Below are 24,103 nucleotides of genomic sequence, written 5' to 3'. Positions count from 1 at the left end.
AAATTTATTGCAAAAGCTCCTGCTGCAAAAAAAAAGCAACTTCTGGGTGATCGTACTGGATTAGATGCATGTCACTGATTCCCTGCCTTTTGTAGGATAAGGCAAGCAGCGGCGCACATCCGAGAGAGGGGATATAACGGGATAAAGGGAGTAAAAAAAGACAAGAAAAAGAAAGAAAAAGTTGCATTGCCTGGTGTTCGCGCATCGTCATGCCGAGGTACAACTTCTTACTGTGCTTGATGGTGCTCATCTCCCTGGGACAGTCGGGGAGCGATGAGCCCAATCTGCTGCTGCCTCCTGCCAGCGAGACGCCCACGGATGCCGGGCTGTCTCTGCTGGACGAGGACGCCGGTGCTCACGAGTGTTCCGCCTGTGTCTGGAGGGAGCAGAGCAAAGTGCTGAGACTGGAGACTATTAAGTCCCAGATCCTGAGCAAACTGCGTCTGAAGCAGGCGCCCAACATCAGCCGGGAGGTGGTCAATCAGCTGCTGCCCAAGGCGCCTCCGCTCCAGCAGCTCCTGGACCATCACGACTTCCAGGGAGACGCGTCGTCCCAGGATGAGTTTATGGAGGAGGATGAGTACCACGCCACCACGGAGTCCGTGATCACCATGGCCTCTGAGCGTGAGTAATCGTTTACAACCCAACAATATTGTCTCCAAATGCGTCATGCGCGTAATTGCGGAGCAGATAGGTTGAAGTGTCTCAGGCCTGCTGCGTGGACAGTGGAGCCGCTGTGGCTCAGTCAAGTCAGTGACCTAACCTACTTTTCGAGATTGGGATCTGGGGGTCCACTCTGTGTGTCTGGAGCGGGCTGATAAAATTAGACAAATGGCTCTGGTCAGCTGTTTGCCACGGCTGTCAAAATAGGGATTAACGTGTGGACCTGATAAATCAATAATCAGCAGCATAAAGAGCCCTGTCACTCTGAAACAGACAGCTCCAATATGGCCTGATGAACTTTTGTTTTCATGGTGATGATCATGATGATGATGATGAGGAGGAGGAGGGGGGAGGAGGATGGAGGGCTAAGTGCTGTTGGAGCAGGGTGTCTAATATTTAGCTGCTGAACTCCTCAGTCCACCTTCCTGCTGTCATGTTCAAACTTTCCCTCTCTGAGATCGTTTTTGTGTGCAACGCATGGCAGACCCGCTTGAATGTCAAGTGCATTATTAATGATAATGCAGCATTTGGCTGGCAGTTGCATCACTTTATCCTTTATGTCCTGTTTTGCATAAAAGCCCTAAATTCTGGAGTTATGATCACGTCGTGAGGCCCTCTGATTATTGCCCCCTGACAATTTGCTCGCCCTCTTATGGTTTCCCATAAATCCACAGATAAACCGCAGGCAGGCCCCTTAGAGACATTTTATAAAATTACTGTTGAACCCTGGCAGCTGTGCTCTATCGGTCTTTTATAGGAGGCTCTACCGGTTTCCCTGCTGTTCATCGCAGTGAGAAAAAGTGTGTCCAAAAAGCTGCTATTGTTCCCCTCATGCAGCGGCCCCCCTCGGCCGCACTTGCCTTTTAAATGCGAAGTTTATAGGCGCAGCTCGTTTTTTTTTCACCACGAGTACACAAAGACAGAGAATCACTTAGTGTCGAGGGGAGTGTGTGACCTTTTCCTGGCGAATCGCGGGGTTCAACAACATTTACACACGTAATATATTCTGCACAAGGCGGATGAAACACACTCCAAATAATCAGTTTTTTTTTTACTCCAGAGTGAACAAAGATAGGCCTGTGTTCAGGAGACTGTGGCTTTATGTGTTGTCTGACATAATTAATTTATCATTATAATATTATCTATCTATCTATCTATCTATCTATCTATCTATCTATCTATCTATCTATCTATCTATCTATCTATCTATCTATCTATCTATCTATCTGTCTGTCTGTCTGTCTGTCTGTCTGTCTATCTGCGTACTAAAGGAGCCTATAGTGTCTCCATACCGGTTAATTAGCTTTTGAATAAATTGGTCCAGGCCTATGTTTGGTCTATTTTGATATCTTGTACTTTAATTTTACTGACACCTCCATCACCTGTGCTGACAGCCCCGCCTGTCTCTGTCATCAGCTGACAGTTGTAACTGCAGGTCATCTGAATCGCTCCTGTTCCAGCGCTCTCTTTTAACTACTTATCATTTTAAAATACCACTTGCAAAACTCTTTTCGAAAAAACCTTGTGTACATCGTAAAAATAGTTTCCTCTGAGAGTTGCTCGGCTGATGTCTTATATCTTACAAGTGACATATAGAGGCATTGTGAGGTATTTGAGTTACTGTCTATCCATCTATCTATCTATCTATCTATCTATCTATCTATCTATCTATCTATCTATCTATCTATCTATCTATCTATCTATCTATCTATCTATCTATGTTTCTCATATACTTGCTCACAAACACTCATACTGTATGTGATATATGCTGACAACTGAAACTTTCTGTAATAACCTGCTGTGATTTCTCTGATGTGCAGATCAGTGCTTTACTGGCTTATCCCCTCTCCACTTGTAAATATAGACAAGATGAAACTCCCTCCATCTCAACACCCTCAGCTGTACATTACAGAGGAAACAATAACCTCCAACTATATTTTTGACTCTTTGCTTCCCATCCTCTGCACGCAAACAAACAAACACACAAACACACACACACACAGACGCACAAAACACCATGCCGAGTGATTTGATACCTTCTCAAGCCAAAGGAAAGGTATTATGTATGACGCTGGCTAATTGCATACTTCTGACAGCATCACGCCAGCCAGAGGAGCTTAATGACTGACATTACTGCTATATCTGTCATGTTACAGCACTTCCTCTCTGCTCTGTTTGCCTCATCTCTTTATGTCAGCTGCAGTTTTTATCATCTGCTCCTTCTCTCTCTCTCTCTCTCTCTCTCTCTCTTCCCCCTCCCTCACCCCCCACCCACCCGCAACCACTCCCAGCCCCCACATTCCTCCCCGTTAGCCCCCTCTCTCCTTCCTCCTCTTTTCTCCGGTACTCATGGAAGAGTTGAGAGAATGAGTGCATCTTTTTTGCCTGTGGCGCCTTAGTGATCCCACAGGATTAAAAGTGCCTTTTTCTGTCTCTCTGATAGAAGGAGGACTTCAAACACTATTCCCTGCGCACCTCGAACCCAATCACCCTTTCACGGTCGTGCACACTGCCTTTGATGGGCCATGTGGGTTCACACAGTACATACTGAACTGGACCTGTGCCAGAGTTGCTTCTTAGTATTCACTCAAGGTACGTGGGTGCCGCAGTGGGGGTTGAGAGGGTCCATGCTTCCTGGTCTCTAATTACTATGAAATTTCATGGAAAAGTACAGCTATTTATATCATAGTGCGGCACTTTATGTACTAAAACATCTCCCTCCATACAGCGTGTTGTGTAGGTAACCGCTCCGCTTGCTGCTCATGCAGAAAAGGTGACTCGGTTTATGAGCAGTTTATCAGGGGAATTTTCTACTGCAGCACTGACAATGAGTGTTGATGATTTTTTCTTAATCAACAAATCTGTTTGCATTAACATATGAGCTGAAGTGCGGGAGTTTGTACATGTTGATTTATGTGTGTAATTGTCATGAGCGCTTGTGCAAAGTGTGTATTTTGGAGCTTGGTTTGTTTTGCCTGAGGTGGGGTGAGGATTTGACCCCTCTAGTCTCCCATTTGTCACCTGTCCAAGACATTTAGACCAGACCTTCCTCTGCCATCAGAGACCTTGTCCTCCTTTCTGTCTCTCTCTCTCTCTCTCTCTCTGTGTTTTGATGCTGACACGCTATTTGACGTCTGGCAACTCCAGAAGAACTTAATGTATTCTTGATCCTTTTTTGCTGTGGGTAAACTTTTTTTGTGTCTGTGTGCTGTGACAGTAATTTTAAGATTGTCCAGTAACAGAGAATCCAGCAGAGAGCAGCACTGGCTTACCCTCCTTCCCAGCCTTTATTCCATGTTTAAGTTTTATTCCAGCAAATGGACACGTTAGTGTGTCCAGAATGTGGGGAATCAGTGACTGTTTGCAGGGAAACACTTCACTTTTAAGGGGATTAATACTGAGGTTTAGATATAAAAGATCACATTTGAAACATTTCCAATACCACTCAGTTCTTCTTGAGACCTCTCACTTTGTTAAACTTTTTTATACCCACATTTTGTCTTGTCCGTCTTGACTTTGTGTAGGCTAACATCACAAAGTGCTATACTGGTATTATTATGTAATCTCGTTAAGATGAGGCACATTCAGTTCAAGCACAGGCTTACACAACTCTGCAGTACATAAAATGGACATCCACACACATGTAAAGGTATGTATGTACAAATTTCCACATGTTCACACTTGTGTAGATGCATAAGGATGCTCACACACAGTCACACACACTCACACACCCACACACACAGTCACACACACACTCCAGAGAAAAGTTCTCCTATTGACAAAAAGGGTCACAGAGTTCACAGCTATGTGATATATTGGAAGAGGAGACTATTAACCTCATCGGGTCTCTTTCTTTGGCAGCAAAGACGAACCGGTAGTAACTTGAACACTTATCCCCCACCACACACACACACACACACACACGCTCACACACACTCATCCACTAACCACTCCCACAAAAAAACAAGTCTTTTATAGTGTTGACCCTATAAAAGGGTCATTTCCTGAAGGTGCAGGAACCATAAAAATTAAGAGGGAGAGCGCTAAAAGGACAGAGCAGCAGAAGTCGGACTGTCTTCAACTCGCTGGCCAGTGTTTGCCGGAAGTTGATGACTATGTGAGGTTTTTATAGATTTATTTATTCCATGGAGGTCTCAGTTTGACGATGACACCTGTTCTCCCTGTGTCGTTGCTGGCATCAGTTGAGGGAAAGATAAACTTTGGTGTTGAATTGTTTGGAGGCCGGGGCACGACCGGTTTGTTTAAAAAGGAGTAAAAACTCAAGAAAGAAAGGTCTGTAGGACTGTAGAAATTGCACAACATACTGTCAACTTTATGGCTAATAAAATTTCAAAGGGACCAAAGTCTATTAATACAGGGACAAAATTTCCCCAGGACCTCAGGAATCTCACTCCTTCCACCCTCCTTCCCCTATTCCCACGCTCCCGTGTACCAGTCCCTGCAGCCGGTCTTTTCTTTTGGCATTTGGGAGTATGTTGCTTTGGAATTTAATGCATGCTTTCACCAAAAATACAACACTGAGAAGTTTGGAGAATGGATGCAAGACTGCATCAATGTCAGTCAGGAAGAATTGGCTGTGCAAGAATATGTTTTGTCCCCTACGTTTTCAGCTGGTGTGTGTATCCACTGCTGAGCTCTTCATGGTTTCTTTAAAGGATTTCAAAGAGTGTGATCGAGTTAGGTGCACCGCGGCTCATGCTGTGGGTATGAAGGGGGGGGTGGGGGTGAAGGGAAGAAGGGAGTGAGTCCGCAGGGAGCAACAAGCAGCCCAGTCCTATCCTAAAGGGACAGAAATCATGGAAGGGTTTTATAGGTACAATTAAAAAGACCTGAAACAGATGTTACGTTTCACTAATAAAGGAAATAATTACTTCGCACCAGTAATTAAGCCCTGTGTAGGGACATGAGTAAGGAGGAGGAGGAGGAGGGGAGTGAAAAGATAAAATGGAGATCATTGAGGGGATTATTGTTGATGGATGCGTTCAGGCTTTGTGTGGTCGTGTGCGAGGAGCTGCTGAGGATCAGTGTATGGAAGAGTCCATTAAATCTAAGAGGCGTTTAAGCAAAGGAAATGCTGCATGGACATAATGTTGGATCCCATGAGGGAGCCACTGTGTCGGAAAGAAGCACAATTAACAGTGGATTAGCTCATGATTATCTACATGAAAATTTAATTAGCCTCTTTTCTGCGGCAAGGGAGATCAGCTTCTCGCTGTATTTATCACCTGTGGTTGTATTTCTGCCAGCCTTACCCACATCACCCCAGGAAGTTCATTATGAAAATGCACAGTTGAAGTGATTTCTTTAGGGAGAAGAGCAGAGTTTGATTCATATAATGTACAGCACAAATGGATAAAGAGAAGCCTATAAAGGGAACGATAGATAGTTTCATGTTGCACAGAAATCCTTGAGGATACGGTAAAAAGAAAATGCTTCATAGAGGGAGGTTTGGCACAAAGTGGCCACACTGACTTTGTCTTTAGAGAAAACTCTTGGCTCAGGCTCTGACAGATTTGGGTGGCTTCAGGGATTTTTTTTTGTAGCTGAGTGTGCTCAAACAGAAACACTTCCAGAGAGAAATATTGCACATTTTTGAGTATTTAAGGAGATGTAACTAATCAGTGGATGGCGTGTGTGTGTGTGTGTGTGTGTGTGTGTGTGTGTGTGTGTGTGTGTGTGTGTGCGTGTGTGCGCGCGTGTGTGTGCGTGTGTGCGCGCGTGTGTCTGGTGTGTGTATGTGCATGTGCATGTGTTTGTGTGTGTGTGTCTGTGTGTTTGAAGGATGGTGCATGTATGTGTTTGTTTGAGATTTAAGGGCACAATCTAAAAAAACAAAACATTGTCCTGCTGCAGTGTGAGAGTCAGGTTCAGCAACAATAAACACATGAAATGTATTTGGGTGGATTAGATTAATTGTTTTTGCAAGCATGCAGGCTAGAAGTTCAGACAAGTTTATTTGAATACATTACATGTAGTTCATGCATGATGTGTAATATACATTAAATAACAGAGAAAAAAGACACTGAAAACTGAAAATGTATTAGAAAAATGAAAACAGACAAACAGGGAAGAATGCAGGATGAAATGAAGGATGTATAATGGTCTTAAGATGGTGAGCAAACTGAGACTTGTTGAGCATACTAGTTTTTTTTACCTGCTTTAAGAGGTGATCATCATTATCTTATATATTATTTTATACTTATAAATGGTGCTTCTCCATGTTTTGTTTGGACTCTGGGAACAGGTTACCTGAGGGCTTATGATGTTTCATATGGCAAAGGTTAAATAGATGGGTGACAGAGGTTATCAAAGTTCTGTCTGTATTTACTGTGGGACGTTCAGGCTCATCTAACAATTGATTTCCTGAATACGCTGGTTGCTGAGTCTAATGGAGCATTGTCACTTGATGACAGAGATAAATGTGAGCGTCATCTGCATAGTTGTGATAGTGAACTTTTTTTTTCCTTAATTATTAATTCGCATGTAAAGCATCAAAAGTCATGTACAATGTCTAGAACAAGAGTGGCATTGGATCAAAGTTCTCACATCAGTTACCAGTTGTGGGATCTCCAGCAAGCACAAGTGGCTGTGTTCATGACTGGGAAGCCAGTGAGGGATCGTGTCCTTGTCGGAGCACAAGGTCCAAGTTACTGGTGCTCTGCAACAGACTGAGGCAGCATACAGTGTGAAGAAATACAATTTGATTACAGACAAATAATCCCATACATTGACTCTGCAATGTTAAACATTTTATGTATGTTGAGGGGCGAAAGACAGCTTTTAGGGCCTAATAGTTAATTAAACACGTGGTTAAAGTCATTTTATTTGCAGTACAGTAAACTGTTGTAAAACAACAATTTATGTCTTATTGTATGGATTGTTATGTATTCTAATGTAATCGAATGTAATGCATGGTTACTGCAGGCTCACTGCCAGTGTTGAATGATTTCCAACACAAATGTATTGTAATATAAATTCATGGAGCTGTTTGTCAGATGGTCTGTGGAGAGTTTACACTGATCAATGTTAAAAAAAAATATCAGTGACTCAGAGGATCATGATCTCAGAGGTTTGACTGAAGACTGTAACAACAACCAATATGTGCTGCCAGTGTTTATACAGTATGTGTTGTTCTAGGTCACTTGTAGCATGTAATAATGTGGAGCAGTCTAATCTCTGTTCCACTAGCTTCCATAACTCAGTACAATCTCTCATTTAGCATTTCCTGAAAAGAAATTAAATGTGTTCCTGCTCTCCACATTAAGAGAAAAATCTGTATCCGCTACAGTCGTTGCCATAGGAAACTGAAACCTTTGATATCAATAAAGTTACTTTGTGAGCACAGAAAAAACTACACATTAGGTTCCATGAAAAAAGGTGAAACAGCGCAGGTATTTATTTCATCTCAAATTGGTTTTGTATATATTGATAAAACTCTTCACCCTCTCTTCTAAAGTATTTTTTCTGCTCAACTTACCTGTTGTGATCTCCCTCAACTCGCTCATGGATTTGCCTCATCTCTCGGGCATGACTGTGAACGTCAAGAGCTCATGGGAAATTAGAAATGGCAGCTAAAAAAATATGAGCTTGTTTCAAGCAAGCCACACAACATACTGTTGAAAAAGGCTCCAAGGCTGGGTTGTTAGTTATTCGCCTAGTTACAGATGTCAGTGGGATTTTGAATGATTTTCTTACTTGCTCTTACTTCAGCTCTCTATAGATAGGCAAGCAGGTTTGTAGAATTGAACTCCATCAAACGAGTCAATAAACAAAATCGACCTTTGTCATTCTGCTAAAACTAGACCACGACAGAAGATAAGCAGCCGCACAATTTAAATTATAATTCTTCTACCACAGGTTTTTAACTGCTGAGATGAACAAACAGTTATTTGTCCATCTCATGGTGATGTTAGCTGACAAGTGATGTGAACTGAACTTTGCTTTAGTTTCTGCCACAGAGTAAACTCGTCTGTCGATGATTTGTATTGTACAAATGTTTGTATGTTGTGTTAAGCTTTGCCTGTTACATTGAGCAATGATCATGCACCGATTTTTCTTTGGTAACATTGGTGTTCAGTACAGCGACTTGATGACCAGCAGTGAAGTGCAAGTTAATAATGGGTGTAAATATTGTCCTTTGGTTATTCAAATTGAGTTGACAGATGAATTGTGTTATTCAGTGAAGTAGCTCAGAAGAAACAGTCAGTTGAAGAGATATATAGCACATTATCACCACATTTAGTGACATATGGTTAAGCCTGCAAATTAAGAGTTTGTTGCTAAATCTGTGTTTTCATCGTTCTATACTCTCTCCTTGTGTACACACTTAAGTAGACTAAATCACAAAGTTCATATGTCCAAGAACAAAACTTTAATTTGTTGTATGTTTTGGGTGATGTCTGCCATATAAGATTCAGATTTCAGAATATTAAAGAGGGTACATGAAATGAAAACTGTGTGAGCTTGATTGAAACTCTCAGCATGCAGGTGATGAAAACATAGTCAGAGACATGTGCAATATGTCATCACAGCTTTTCTAAATCACCAGGATATAAACAACCTTAAGGTTTCACCTCAGTAATAAACAAAACAACTGGGTGTTGCTCCCCAACGTTAACCCCAAATAAAAGTTAACAAAACTCTGCTCAGCCATAAATGTTCATTTTACTGGTCATTCTAGTTTTCTCATTTTCTTTTTGTGTGTGTGTGTGTGTGTAGGGGGGGGGGGGGGGGGGGTCTTTTTAAAAGCACAATATGGATTGGACCTTAATGGTTAGTTAAAATTCAGTGGGTACAAACTGAGCCTTTTCACCAACTGTTGTCAGCTTTGTGCTTTAACTATAATAAATCAGTTAAATGTTGTTCACTGTTATTACATCGTTTCATCATGCAGTGATGTTTCCTTTATTGACAGTAATAAAGAACCTGATGGCCACATTCAATTCAGATAAGTAATACTAATTTGTCCTGTGACTAAAGCCTTTCATCAGTCTAAAGCAGCAGCAGCTCAGACACAGCAAATCAATCAGAGCCATCTTTCTGCCTTGTCCTGTTTACATATCTACTTATGTGACATGAGTAAAAAGTTTTTGGTTTTAACTTGTGGAAGCAGAGCAGAGCATTGTCTTGTGACATTAACGTCTTGCATGTATGTGTGGATGCACACAAACACAAGTGGTGAGACCCCAGCATGCTTCCTGCTGTCCAGCTGTCCACCTTATTGCAGTTCACTGCACGCTCAGTCTTTTCATCCTCTGTGCCCGTCCTGCTGGAGATGTCCCACAGACGTTCCCCTTATAATACAAACATATATAACCCTAAACACTAAAAGCAATGAGCTTCGAGTCTGTTTGCTGATGTCAGTCAGTTTAGAGCTTGTGCGTGTTGTGTGTTTATGTGCAGTTGCATGTTTCCATGTGTGTGTGTGTGTGCTCACTGAGTTGGAACAGGGAGCATTAGGAGGTGTCTTTTGTTGCTCCTGGGGGGCTACTGTGCTCAGTCCTAATAGGAGTCTTGTGCCTGCCGTTGTCCCAGGGGAGGGCTTCTGAATGAGGGGGTCTAACTTCACACCCCCCCCTCCCCGTCCATCCCCAGCTCGAGCCTGGCCTCCCCCACCACCCTCTCCCGTCCCTGGGGACTGGCCGAGAGACAAAGAGGGAGTGGGGCTGGGGTGGGATGGGATGTTTGAGGGGGTGCACTGTGGCCCCTGTCTTATTAGAAGGGTCGTGAACGTGTCACGATGATTAATATGCCGAGGTGCGTGGGGATACCCTAGAGTCACATTTATTCAACACGAAGGCTCCCAAACACACACTCACCACAAAATGGCACATTTGCATTTCCCATTAAGAAAAGAAAATATAGATATATATGCAAATGAAACGCCTATCTAGGTTTATACCATTATGCATTATCCATTTGGACATTAACAATAGATGTCCATTTCTCTCCCCACCCCACTTTGGCTGCATGTATTTCACCTGGTCGGCATATGTTACTTCACATGTTTACAATATGCACACGACTGCCTTTCAAGAGTTTGGATAAAGAAAAGTGAACTTTAATGAAACCGTTTCGGTTTAAAAGTGAGATAGATGTAAGTGTGAAGGTTGTTTTTAAAGCTAAAAACATCTGTCTTAATCCTTTAATCCCGTCTGATATTAGTCACTGTAAAGCAAATTCATCACCCAGCTTAATTTTAAACAATTTTTTGCACATGTTCCTATTTTTTTTAAGCTTGTTATGCATTTCATCCTGTTGTGGTGATTCAGTGGAGAGATTGTCATTGCAGTAAATATATTGAGGTTGCTCTTTATTGCTAAAGTTGACAGCACGAGGAAGTGCGAGAGGCAGCAGCACAGAGATCAGAGTCTTCATCAACAAAGTAGAAACCTCTGTGAACTTTCTGTCAGTTCTGTCTTTGCTTTTTCTCCTTTAGCACAGAGATAAATACACGTATCCATTCGCTTAATAAAGATTCTACTGCTTTTTTTTTTACCACATACTATAATATTTTGGCACAGTCATTGCTAACACATGTTACCTATTCATTATATAACTACCTTAACTTCCCCTCTCCATCTGTTTTCAACTGTTTTATTAAAAGCATTTAACTTCAAAATGGCCCACGGTCGTATTAAAACGGACAGATGGCATGGTGAATAAACCCTTATATTCTATATGTCTCCCTCTCCATGCATGTATAGGAGGCTGTGGGCTAACTATGGGACACAGGTACCCAGGGAGTCCACCAGATGTTTGATAGGCTCACCTGCAGGCCTGCTGCGTGCTGGCAGTAAAATTCATGCGCTGCATATGCTGCAATTATACCACAGGGAAATAAGCTGCTGTAATAATGTAGTAGGCTGGAAACATGAGGAGGAAAAGCAAACAAGCCTGTTTCCTATGTCCATAATTCATTTGGTTTTGACTTGTTTTTTACTTCTTACTGTAAACTAACTAGTTTCTATCTTCATTACCAGTGTAGCTGAGGAGAGAGGTGTTATTGCTCCAGTAGGTGGTGCTGAGCTCTTATTGCAGGATTGAAGTCAGCGTGTTAAAACAATGAGCTATAATTAAACGAACTGTTCAGGAAATTAAGCTATAAAAACAGTCCTGCAGTGGCAGTAAAATTATGAGGTCTTTCAACATTAATGTGTTACGGCAGCAGGAGCAAAGTCAGCCACGGTAGAAGGATTAAATGTCCCATTGGTTTTCTGATCTTTACAAGCTAGCCTTGCTCGTTTTGCACAAGTGGAGCGCTCTGCCAAAATGTGGGGTGTAATTATTAAGGCATTCGTGCTCCGTGGTTTGCTGCTTACTTGTGCACTTACAGGATCTATAAAGGCACAAATTGATTTTGCCTATCAATGCAGTCATTGTTTAACATGACATAGCTCATATGTTGTGCATGTGTGTTTAATAACCGGGGATCACGGTACACGGGCCCTGCTTCTCAGATTACTGCTTCTCAAGACAGGCCTCTGCCCGGGAAACTGAACCATTTCAGCTATGCAATGTTGGTTGAATTGTTTCCTTTTTTCCAAGAACTCAACAAAAGCAATGGAAATTGTTTGCAAAGGAAGAGCTGTTGTGTGTCTGTCCCCATCTACAGCGATTAAAAACAACCAAAAAAAAAAAGTAGTAATCACAAGTAAACCCCAAGCAAACTGCAGAATCATTCATTCCCAGTTTTGTGCTGATGAGCGAACACAACACCACCCACGTTAATTGCTGTGACCCCAGCAACCCACCAAAAAGGAACATTGACATATTGTTTGTCCAGCGTGAGACACTGTATAATTTACACTCACTAATGACTGTCCCTGGAAATACAGGCTGAAGGACCACGTCTGTCCCCGGCTTGGCCCTTATTCAATGTTCGCCCTGGACTCTTCTAATGGATAGTCCATCTGTACCTCAGTGAATTCATATCCCTCAATGCATGACCATAATTCAATTACAACACTTGTTTAGTGTAAAAAAAAAAGAAGCCCGGTGCAGTGTTCCCTCCTGGTCAACCGAGGTTTGATAAACAATCCACTATTGGCTGGAGAATCTCCACCCTAATCAAAACAAAAACAAACTGTGGCTGATTCAGTGCTGTTGTGTCTCAGAGATTTCAAATGATTCTCTGGTGAAAAGGCGCGTTGTGAAGAAAGACATATTACCATTGCCATAAGGTCGACCTTGACCTTCAAACTCAATCTGGCTATTAGGGGCTGCCCCTCCCCAGCACCCCTGAGATGTAAAGAGGCTGACGGTTTTGACCCCTGATCCCATTTCTTAACTAGGCTGAGGTGCCAAATAACCTTTTGACCCAGGAAGCATTTGCAGGTTGCCTGAGCAACCTCAGATTTAGCAGTGATTGACAGGTCCATGCCTTTTTTTTCTCTCTTATTTTTTTAAACAGTGGAGCAATAACACTCCTCTTCAAGATAAATAACAGAAGATGGCAGTTTATTTACTAAAATCTGGAGTTGTAATATGTCAAATATGCTCAGAGAAAATAGGCAGATTAAATATTCTATTGTACTCTGTTGGCAAATTATTATGCCAGATAGATGCAGAATAAATTTCCCTTAATAAATGAACGCTTTACATGGAAATGAATGTATGAATGCAATGGATGGATGTCATTATATCAGATGGAGGTCTATGTAAATGAACCATGTGCAGATTTGACATGTGGTGCAAATCACAGGAACACCAGAGCCGAGGATCATGACAGGAATAAATCTGCCTATTTTAGGAGACGCCTTGTGTTCTTTGACATTACCCATAATCCACAACCCAAATATATTTGCGAGAAGGGAGAGCCTCTAAAAAAAAACTTGAGATGTTTTAATTTTGCTAGTTGTGATGTCGAGGTAGACCATTTCATTACAACTGACCCAGGGGAATCTAAGGTTACCATCTGGCCACTGGCCACCATTACTGATTCTTGTTTTAATATGCAAATGTATCTGTTTTCCAACCTTGATGTAATCCCAAATGTAACCTGACTGAATGGACCAAACAACAGGACCATGTGCACATATGATAACCAAATGCTCTCATGCATATAGACGTGGACAGCAGTCAATCTTCCAAAAAAAGTAGTGCTCAATCAATTTAGGCTCTGCTGTTTACCAATATCATGGAAATACTTCTTTATTAACTGTCTTCTTCTGGTTTGGATTATATTTTATTTTCTGTGAAAAACATAGACTCAAGGTTTATGTTAACTTTTTGAAAACCCTAATTAATGTTCTTCATAGAACTAGAAACTTGGGATTGCATCTAGAAAACAACCTACAGTATATCCCATACGTTGACAGTGTGTTGTGGAGCCACAAACTGTGTACAAGTCTCCTTAATTCATCAGTTTGTGTTAAACGCTTCTCTGTGACGTGGGGGGCTGTGGTAGTCTTTGGCTTTATGATCAGTGTGCAAAACACATACACGTCTTTCCCGTGAAGTTGCTGAGTCCAGAAAACTGCAGCTGCGCTCTCTCTGCCACCCAAGGACTCGCAACACTGTTAACAGCTCCCTTTAAAATTTCTCTTTTGTTATATCGGGACAATGTTTTCAGCCCAAATTGGTCCTTCTCGTTTTCTTTTCTTTTGTGTACCTGCTTTTTGCTTTAATCAATCAGCAGCCATTCATCAGTGTGGTGAGAGCCATAGAAACACAGAGCCTGCTCACAAGAGTTATGTGTTAAAACACAGACTGTCCTGACTTACAGTAACTATACCGGCCTTGACCACTGACTCTCGTTAATACAGGATAAACTCTAGTTCAAGTTTTAGAGGAAGAACTTTTCAGTTTGCTGTTTATATTTTGGAACACTAAAACAAAGACCCTGGACAAGAGATAGTTTTGATTCTTTGTGTCCCTTTGGGAGTAAATTTTCTTTTATCTTCAAAAGCCTCTCTTGGCTCTACTAGAGAGGATCCCCTTCAGTTATTACCAGTAAATAGAATAAGTGTTGTGGTTTGTTCCTTTTATTCCCTTTAGCGTCTGTTTCATTTGTTCATGTTTACGTAAACATATAGTGAATTTCTCAACCCATCCCTCCAGACTGCAGCTGTTGAAAGATCAAAAGTTGTTGTTTGCATTACTCAACGTTTTACTTGGATTTGCTGATTAAAAAAAAAACCCTCTGGTGCACAGGAAGTGATGTGTTCTTTGTGAGCGGTGGTTTGTTTGGAGTGAATGATGCAGATGTCCCTGCAAGAACAGTCACCATGACTAAACAGAAACAGAGAAGAGCACCACCTGCAGAATCACAGATTTCATCAACGAAATTTCAGTGAGAAACGTCGTAGCTGTAATGTTTATCACCAAATATGGAGCCAAAATGAAAACGATACTTGTGTGGAGAAAAATCTATTTGGCACATACATAGAAGCAAAATGCATGTTGTGGCGGAGGTATCAAATGACCTTTAAATTATTTTGGGGGGAATTTTAATCCTTATTCGATAGTAGAAAGTAGATGACAGGAAATGACGTGTCTCAAAAGGTCACAGTTTGAACATGAGCCAGGGACGCTGCAGTTCATGATGACATATGTATACAGTATACTGCATCTACAGTACAAGTATAAATGTAACCTGTGCTTTTTCCACAGCGGAGCCGCTGGTGCAGGTGAATGGGAAGCCGAGCTGCTGCTTCTTCAAGTTCAGCCCCAAACTGATGTTCACCAAGGTGCTGAAGGCCCAGCTTTGGGTTTACCTGCGACCGCTGCAGCAGACCTCCACCGTCTACCTGCAGATCCTCCGACTGAAGCCCGTCACGGAGCAGGGCAGCCGCCACATCCGCATCCGCTCCCTGAAGATAGAGCTCAACTCCAGGGTCGGGCACTGGCAAAGTATTGACTTTAAGCATGTGTTGCAAAACTGGTTCAAACAGCCACACACCAACTGGGGAATCGACATCAATGCCTTTGATGAGAGCGGCAATGACCTGGCAGTTACCTCGCTGCGACCCGGGGAGGAGGGGCTGGTAAGGACCCTCAGACCTGTCCTTGGGGAAGGGGGGTAATCACTTCCATCACAGCTCACATTTATACAAATGCCAGTTCATATTTCAATCAAAAGAGGGCAGCTAAAACAATGTTAGTGAAAAAGAAAACCTTGATTTGAAGGGAAATGTGGATCTGTATTGATAACTGGACTGAACTAAGAAATAGTTTAAGAAATAATCCTGGGGAAAAAGATGGATGGCACTGCTATCATCCTGCATGTTATTTCCCTTTCCCTATCTGCACATCTTCTCTACTGTCAGTCCTGTGCTGTCTCCCTCCAATATTTGTCTTGCTTCCTTTATGCTTTTTATTTGTTTTAGAGCAGATTTTGAAAAGCCAAAATAATTAGCATGAAAGCATGCTGAAGTGCGTTAGTATGAAAATCAACTTGCAGAGGCTTCAAGCTCACTTACATCAAGTGAAGCATCACAGTGAACATCAGAAGCTGAATGAAATCACCACGCGCAAACACACACACACACACACACACACACACACACACACACACAGACACACACACACACACACACACACACACACACACACACACACACACACACACACATACACACATGCATTCACATTATTCATATTAAGCAAGTTTTAAGCATCTGCATGTGGTTTCTCACATCTCAGTGCAATGAATAAAAACCAGTGGCTGCACAGGAGGAAGGGAGGCACATCCTGTTATGTTATGATATGAACAAAATACTATGATGGAGTGATGATATTAACAACAATAGGTAATTCAGTGTGCACCATATTGACATCACAGGCCATCTTTTGAACCACTGCCAAAGCAGATAACAATGTTTTTTATGAAACTGCGTTATTTGAACCACCTAAATAACAAAGTCACACAGTAAATATACCCGCTTGGCCACAGGTTCACCTTAAACATGAACATGTACTTGTTGTGTCAGTTAAAAATACTAATTGTAAATCTATCTATTGTAAATATTTCAGCATTGGGGAAGTGATCTGGTGAAAGCTGAACTCAGAAACTTCCAACACAAAGCTCTGCCACTTCCATCTCTTCTGGGTATATACGTCCTGAAAAGTCAAACATTTGAATTGTCGTAAGAGAGGGCTGTTTACATATAAGAGCACAGGAAGAGTTTTTATTCTGTGTCATCTAAAATTGTGGATAATTCTGTATTTCAATCATATCCATTTAAAAAAAAAGGCAACATACAACTAGATGGGAAGTTTATAAACCAGTCATGTACAGAAACACCACACATAGTTTTACCCTTAAATACTGTTACCATAAAACTCTATTTGAACGTGTCAGTCATGACCACTCTATATTTAGTTCACTCCAGAGAAAACACAGCTGCTTTGTTTGGATCAGCCTTCATCTATTAGTTATCACCAAATCCCATCGTCAAATCTACTGCAACTAACAACAAAGTAATTGTGCATGGTGCAGATGACCTGCACTGGCTCACATGTTTTAGAAATCCTAAAATTATTGGGCATTTTTCCATTATTTTTGTGGTTTGCAGATGAGGTGATAAAAGACTAAAACATTGACTAAATGACTATTCTATTGAAAACAAAGGCTGAAAGGTTTAAAGGATTTCACCTCAGCCTGCGGTGCATTTGGCTTCATGTTGACAGAAGTTGCTTCTGGGCCTCAAACTTTGAGAACAGGATTTTTAAAATGTACACAACATATATGACCAGACTTGCCTTGACCTACATATTTGCTTAGATTCTTTTTTTTAATGATAAACACTGGGCTTATGTCTAATGTAATGGATGGGGCTGCTGCACGAATGAGTTCAAACTTCAGTCTCAAGGCAAAACCATCCGTGAACCATTAATCTAGTTAGAAATCCCAGAGTCACTGCGACTGACAGTTACATACAACATCCATGTTGAATTATGTAGGCCAGTCATCCCAGTTAAGCAACACCAAATATTTACCAAGTGGTCATTTGGGTCAGATCTTCACAACACATATCAGAGGTCAGCTCTGGTGTCTTGGCCAATAAATCGCTGCCCTCTGAGCACACAGCGTGCACAGTGTGCAATATTATTCTTGAGCAAAAAAAAAGGAAAAGATCAAAAACACAGGCCAGTGTACAAAAATAAAACAAAACACAACAAGCAAAGAAAGAGTGAAACACTGCTTCTCCCTGATCCTCTGGGTCTTTTTTCTATAACAAAAGCCCTAAAGGCCAAGCTGACATGGTCTCACCCCAACGGCCTTTCAGCTTATTTCCTCTTTTGAATGCGTCACAAAAAACTGTGCTCGAGCCCAGCTGGAATCACTGTGGGGAGAGGAAGGCTTTGTAAAACAAACATGATGGAGTAAAATATTTGATCCGCTAGCTTTACCCAAAGGTCAAGGTTATATGAGCCTGCTGATGACCTCGTGGGTCATGGATCAAACCAAGAAATCAGTGTTAGAAAAGACTAGTTTCTGTCAGTGCTCTTTGAATCAGTGCTCAAATGGCAGATTGTGTTCCTACCTTAAAAATGACAAATTAATTCATATGGTTTTGTGACATATTAGATCAGTAGATCCTGAATTTGACACAGTTTAAAGCTTTGCCTTTGTCACTTTGGCTCATTAAGGGTCACCCAACTGTCAACAGTATAGTTTGAGGAAAAACTGGCTGTAACTATTCCTAATGCAAGGCTAAATCAAACCTCTTTCTTTACCAACGTCAACGCCAACGTCACAATAAGAAATGCTGGTGGACCTCAGATTAATTCCAGTGGAAAAAATAACTGGACCTGGTTGAGACCTTGGGGCATGGCGGCAGAGAGGCTGTGACGAACCATGTAAAACATAATGTAAAAATGTATTTATAGAAAATCCCTGAATTCACTGTCTTGCGATGTAAAAATGGCAACACCCCTATGTATACATGATGTAGTTGCATTCACATTAATGAGGAAATATTTATGGAAAAGTTAAGACTTTGTACTATAAAGAATTCTGTGTTGTGTTGTCATGGTTACTATATCATATGATATCAGATACTGGCTCAGCTGGCTTTGACTGTACTCAGCTGTAAAATGCATGAAACCAGTTTATTGGTCGAGTTTCTTTTACTCTTGTAAAAGGGGTAGTGCAGTGGTTTTTATATAATCTAGAATTTGTTAAATCTTTGTATGTCAGATGAATGCAGTTACCTACCTGATGTGTTAGGAACCCAGTAAGAGTTGGTGCTCATGTACCAGGACAGAAAACTACAGAGTCTGTGTAACTAGCTGATCTTTAATTTTTCTTATTGTGACATGTCAAAATGTCTTAAAAAAAGCCTGATTGACTACTAGTTGTTTACAGTTGGTCATCAGTTTGGGGTTGTCGTGTTGCAGAAACCTTGATTTTGCGACTGAACTGCATTAGTATACTGGTGTGACAGAATTATTCCTATGTATGTTGAGAGAAAGGTCACAACACACCACAGCTACAAGAGTTTACTCTCCACAAAGGCCTCCATTGACATTAACATTGAGTTTTCATCACCTAAACATCGTTCTGTTAGCTTTTTTAGTGTGATGTGTTTTATTAGCAGAACAAACTCTGAGAGTAACTGCTGGAGCAGTTCGACAGGGCTTGAGTTTGACAGTAGTTTCAAACTTTGTCATTGTCTGCTTTGTACTTTTGCCAAGGATGTTAAGTTTTCACCATAAACTGTATATGAAGATGGGACATAGCCTCTGTGATCTCGGCAGTGCCTGACTCTGCCTAACTCCTAATCCAAAAATGAGCAATGTGGTGGGGTGTGTGTGTGTGGAGCCAAGACTTCAGTGCATTCCTGTTTGTGGCAAGCATACGCTCGTCCACCTGTCACTCAAAGTGGTACGCCCTCAATTATGCATAAGGGGAAATTAGCTATGGAGACCAAAACCGTTTTTTGTAGGAGCCTGTAAACATGTTTATTTCTGCTGTAAAGTTAACATGGGAGTCTATGGGGACTGACTCGCTTTTGGAGCCAGCCTCGAGTGGCCATTCGAGGAACTGCAGATTTTGTCACTCCTGTGTTGTCTTCAACGTTGCTGCTTGGTTTTCACCCACGTCAGTTTATTTGTCAGCAGGGATAAGGAAAAAGAACAGAACCAATTTGCACCTAACTTTGTATAGGGATGGGGCACGGGCCAGGGAAGAATCGTTTACTATGAATTTGATTTTTTTTCTCTGATGCCTGGTATATGTTGTTTGACATTGGCCTTGGCGGAGGTGTGTGCTCTCTGAGTGCTCTTCTAGTTTGATAAATGACCAGAGCAACAGAATGTGAAAAGTCTTAAACCTTCTGATAAGTATTAACATCATAAATATCATCCAACGAGAGACAATGCGTTTAAAACTTCTTCACACGTTTCTTTTGTAATACTAGCTGTCTTTGATAGTTGCTATTCTGAAATAAGTTTGTTAGCAGGTTCAATGACAAACAGATGATTGAATTTCAGTGGGCAGGAGATTTTGTGTGGTTATGTGTCTTTACGTAAAGAAAAAACACTTTATTTTCTCAATTTGTTTTTCTCCATCAGCCTGACAAAGCTCTTATGTTTCAAAATAATAACCTTAACAATGCCCCAGTTCCATATAACAAATGTCCCCCAAATGTACTCACTTCATTAATGTCTCTTCAGAAACCTCAGACTTTCATCAGGTAAAAGTCATTAACAGGACATGTTTGCTGTGACAAAGGTCTAATCTATATTGTATTTGTTCCAAAGAAGAACATAAACTGTATGTGATGTGATAGAATTAGTGATTATACGAATCAGAAGACATATCTAGATCAGTCTCTGTTTATAGTTAACACTGATGCCATAAACAGTGCAGCCTCAAAGGAGCTAAGGAACTAAATATATGCACACTTTTAAGAGTGTGTGACATTAAAGGAATAACTCATCATTTTGGGAAGTGCACATGTTCAGCTTCGTTCCGAGAGTTAGATGAGAAGATTGATACCACTCTCATGTCTGTGAGGTAAATATGAAGCTAAAGACCAGTAAAAGATGGAAACAGCTCACCTTTCCCTGTCCAAAGTTAAAAATCCCACCTACCAGCACTTTGAAATTTCACTAATTAACATGAAGTATCTTCTTTTTCAAATTTGTATAAAAGCATAAATGTAAAGAGGTTTTTGGTTTTACAGAGTTATGTGCTATAATTGTTTCTTGGTGAACAACAGCTGTGAGTCTTGTCCACACACTGAGGTTGATGGACGGTTGGAAAAACTTTTGTTAAACCACAAAACTCCCTCTAAAACCTAAAATATTCTCTTTCAGTTTTTGTTAAACTAACAAGACACAATATGTTAATTAGTTAGCTTTGGAGGTGCACATAGGTTAGGTTCCAGTCTTTATGCTAAGCTAAGCTATTCTCTTCCTAGCTTTAGCACACAGACGTAAGAGTCGAATCAAACTTAGGGTGAGAATACAGAAACATCTTTGTAAACCAATGCATTTCCTTATTTCTACTACATTTTCTTTACATTGTGGTTTGCTAAACATGACATGTTTACATGCCCAAATGATAACATGTACGTTCGCTTACGCACACGCTGGAGAAGCATAATGCCATCTTAACTCTAAGATGTTGATATTTTAAATTTCTGTGGGTAGAACTGTTGAAAAATGCCATTTATTACCTGTCAGTAATTGTATTTTCCATAACTGATATGTCAGCCATGGCTCTGCAGTTGTTCTCTTATAACCACCTCTTTCTCTCTGTCCTGCCCCTCCTCCCCCTGATTCCAGCAGCCGTTCCTGGAAGTGAAGGTTCTTGAGACAACCAAACGTTCTCGGAGAAACCTCGGCCTGGACTGCGATGAGCACTCCACTGAGTCTCGCTGCTGTCGCTACCCTCTGACTGTGGATTTTGAGGCGTTTGGCTGGGATTGGATCATTGCTCCCAAACGCTACAAAGCCAACTACTGCTCCGGCCAGTGCGAGTACATGTTCATGCAGAAATACCCACACACCCACCTGGTGCAGCACGCCAACCCCCGAGGCTCTGCAGGGCCCTGCTGTACTCCGACCAAGATGTCCCCCATTAACATGCTCTACTTCAATGACAAGCAGCAGATCATCCATGGCAAGATCCCAGGGATGGTGGTGGATAGATGTGGCTGCTCTTAGGCAGCAGGAGGGGACGCACACTTGTGTACAGCCACCATTGCATCGAACCACCCAAAACCCTTACGGAGCTCTCCCCTGGCACCAGAACCCACTCCTTGGCACCAGATTTCACTTTTGCTCAGCCACAAAAACATCCCACTGGGTTTCCATTTTTCCAGTAATTAAATTGATTCTAACTGTAAAAAAAAAAAAAAAGTTATAAGTGAAATATGAATCAAAAAAAAAGGGACTGAGTGATGGAAATACAGTACATTATGAATGATTTAAAGAGGTTGTACTTGTGGAGCAGCTTCAGAAAATGGTAAATGAGACAAAACTATGTTATAGAGTATGTGTTAGTTTTGTGGGTTTTTTTTAAAAGATTTTGTTTGTTTGTTTGTTTGTCTGTTTCAATGGCATCTTTGTGAAATGTCCAGGTTAGTGGATTGAGATGACAGGAGACTAAAAGCATTTACAATATTTTTAAAGCAATTCCAGTCCTAAGGTGAGTTTGGAAATACTTAATTTCACAGATAAGCTTACTTACTGGTGAGATTTGATCCACAAAAATGATCAGAATTATTTTGCAATGCATCACTTTAACGAAAAGATCAAAAATCCATGCTAATGTGAGGAGAGTTTACCATTAGAAATACCCTTTAAATCCAAAATCTTGTTTACAGATGTTTAGAGATGTGCTCTAGAGATGTAAAGTGTTGAGGAGATCCAAAACCAAACCTATACCCTCTATTAATGTATAACACCCCAGTGTGACATTCTCGAGTATCTACGAAACCTTTTCACAGTTACTTTGATCTTTTTTTATTTGTAGTCTTGTAAAACTCGAAAAGGAAAAGGGAGAGAAGAGGTTATAGTATATATTAACTCTGTCTTTCAAAGTGAATACATAAAGTCGGTATAGCTATTTCTGCCACTCCGTAAGAGTAGATAAAACAGATTTAGGTTTGACTTGCACACTAAAGTCTGAAACAGAACTGTAATGTAGATGCACTCTGAAGTCATTCGGCACCGTCTGGGAAAAGAGGAAGAGGAGGAGGAGGAGGAGGAGGGGGAGGAGGAGGGCAAGTCCTGCAGGATGACAAGAACCTGACAGTTTTTCTTTCTTCTGTGTAACAAAGGAAAATACACTTTAACACCTTCAATTTTTTGCATTAAATGTTTAAAACAGAGAAGTAAATGCACTGTTTCATAACTTGAAGAGGCCTGGGACTGAGCATGTAATACAAACACAGCAAAATCCATAACCTGAAATAAAACACATGAGGACGTCAGCATGCTCAAATGTTCTCTCTGCTATAACCTGAGTGAATTGTTGAGCTGAGAATAGCACAAAACATAATCACAGTATGATTACAGTATTATGACTAGAAGTTTACACACTCATCCAGCAGTGTTCACAACTGTTAAAAATACACTGTCGAGCCAGTTCATTCACCTTTTCTCAATGCTAGTTTCAGAAAAGATAAAATGCAAAATCCTTTAACTGCAGTACTGTACTCATAAATAATAGCTTTTATAAATCACAACAAACCAGATAACGTGCAAAAACAAAACAAAACAAAACAAAAAAAAATATCGAGAGAATGTAACTCAACCGCTGATTTAAGCGGTAAATTTAGAGAACGTATTTTCATTGTGAAATGCCCCCACTCCACTTCAACCTCAGCTGTATCATTATCATCATTACGGAGAAAATATTGTTAGTGCTTGAACACAGAGTAGATTAGTATGCTTGAAGTCTGTCTTTGTCTCCTGGATGTCAAAGCAAAGATATCCTTTTGTTGTAAACGAAAGCACTATGCTGTTGGATAAAGGAAGAGCCTTCTGACATTATATATAAATGATATATGTATATATTAAAAAAAGGGGTACAAAAACCTTTTTTGGGGCACTCTACCTTACCAACAATAAATTTTGCACTATGGGACGTTCATGGCGTGAGGAGGTAAAGTGTTGTTTGTGTTTTACCAAGCACAAGAGAGCTTGTACAGTATAGGATTAAAAAAAAAAAAAACTATTCAAGCTTCTGGTGATAAACCATAAACTAGAGAGGTTATCACTTCTTTTTGATACATCACGCTTTCCTGACTTTTGTCTGAAGCGGGGGCCTGTCCATACACTCACACACTTCTATCCAATCTGGAACCTGGACGTACTGAACCAGCGGCCTGAAAGGCCTCCTTGCCCACTTTGGGTGATAAGTCATGTGTGTAATAAGTGTCTGGATCAATGAACATAGAATGCTTTAACTGGAAATGGCCCGCCCACCAACTTTAATCTGTTACCATGTTAGAGAGAC

At 41.0% G+C, this 24,103-nt stretch overlaps 1 protein-coding gene across 1 annotated transcript; it reads left to right on the top strand.

Moving 5' to 3' along the window:
* Window positions 1-36: 36 nt before the first annotated feature.
* Window positions 37-21,809, top strand: gdf11 (growth differentiation factor 11). The gene is made up of 3 exons (XM_022745142.1): window positions 37-624; window positions 15,298-15,671; window positions 21,427-21,809. The coding sequence occupies exons 1-3, from the start codon at window positions 210-212 to the stop codon at window positions 21,802-21,804; spliced, it is 1,167 nt and encodes a 388-aa protein (XP_022600863.1). The 5' UTR covers window positions 37-209; the 3' UTR covers window positions 21,805-21,809.
* The last annotated feature ends 2,294 nt before the right edge of the window (window positions 21,810-24,103 follow it).

This window comes from Seriola dumerili, unplaced genomic scaffold (assembly GCF_002260705.1).
Source record: "Seriola dumerili isolate Sdu_G_001 unplaced genomic scaffold, Sdu_1.0 BDQW01000088.1, whole genome shotgun sequence".
NCBI classification, from domain to species: domain Eukaryota; kingdom Metazoa; phylum Chordata; class Actinopteri; order Carangiformes; family Carangidae; genus Seriola; species Seriola dumerili.
Note: the sequence above shows the minus strand (reverse complement) of the source record. Positions and strands in the feature narration are given on the sequence as shown.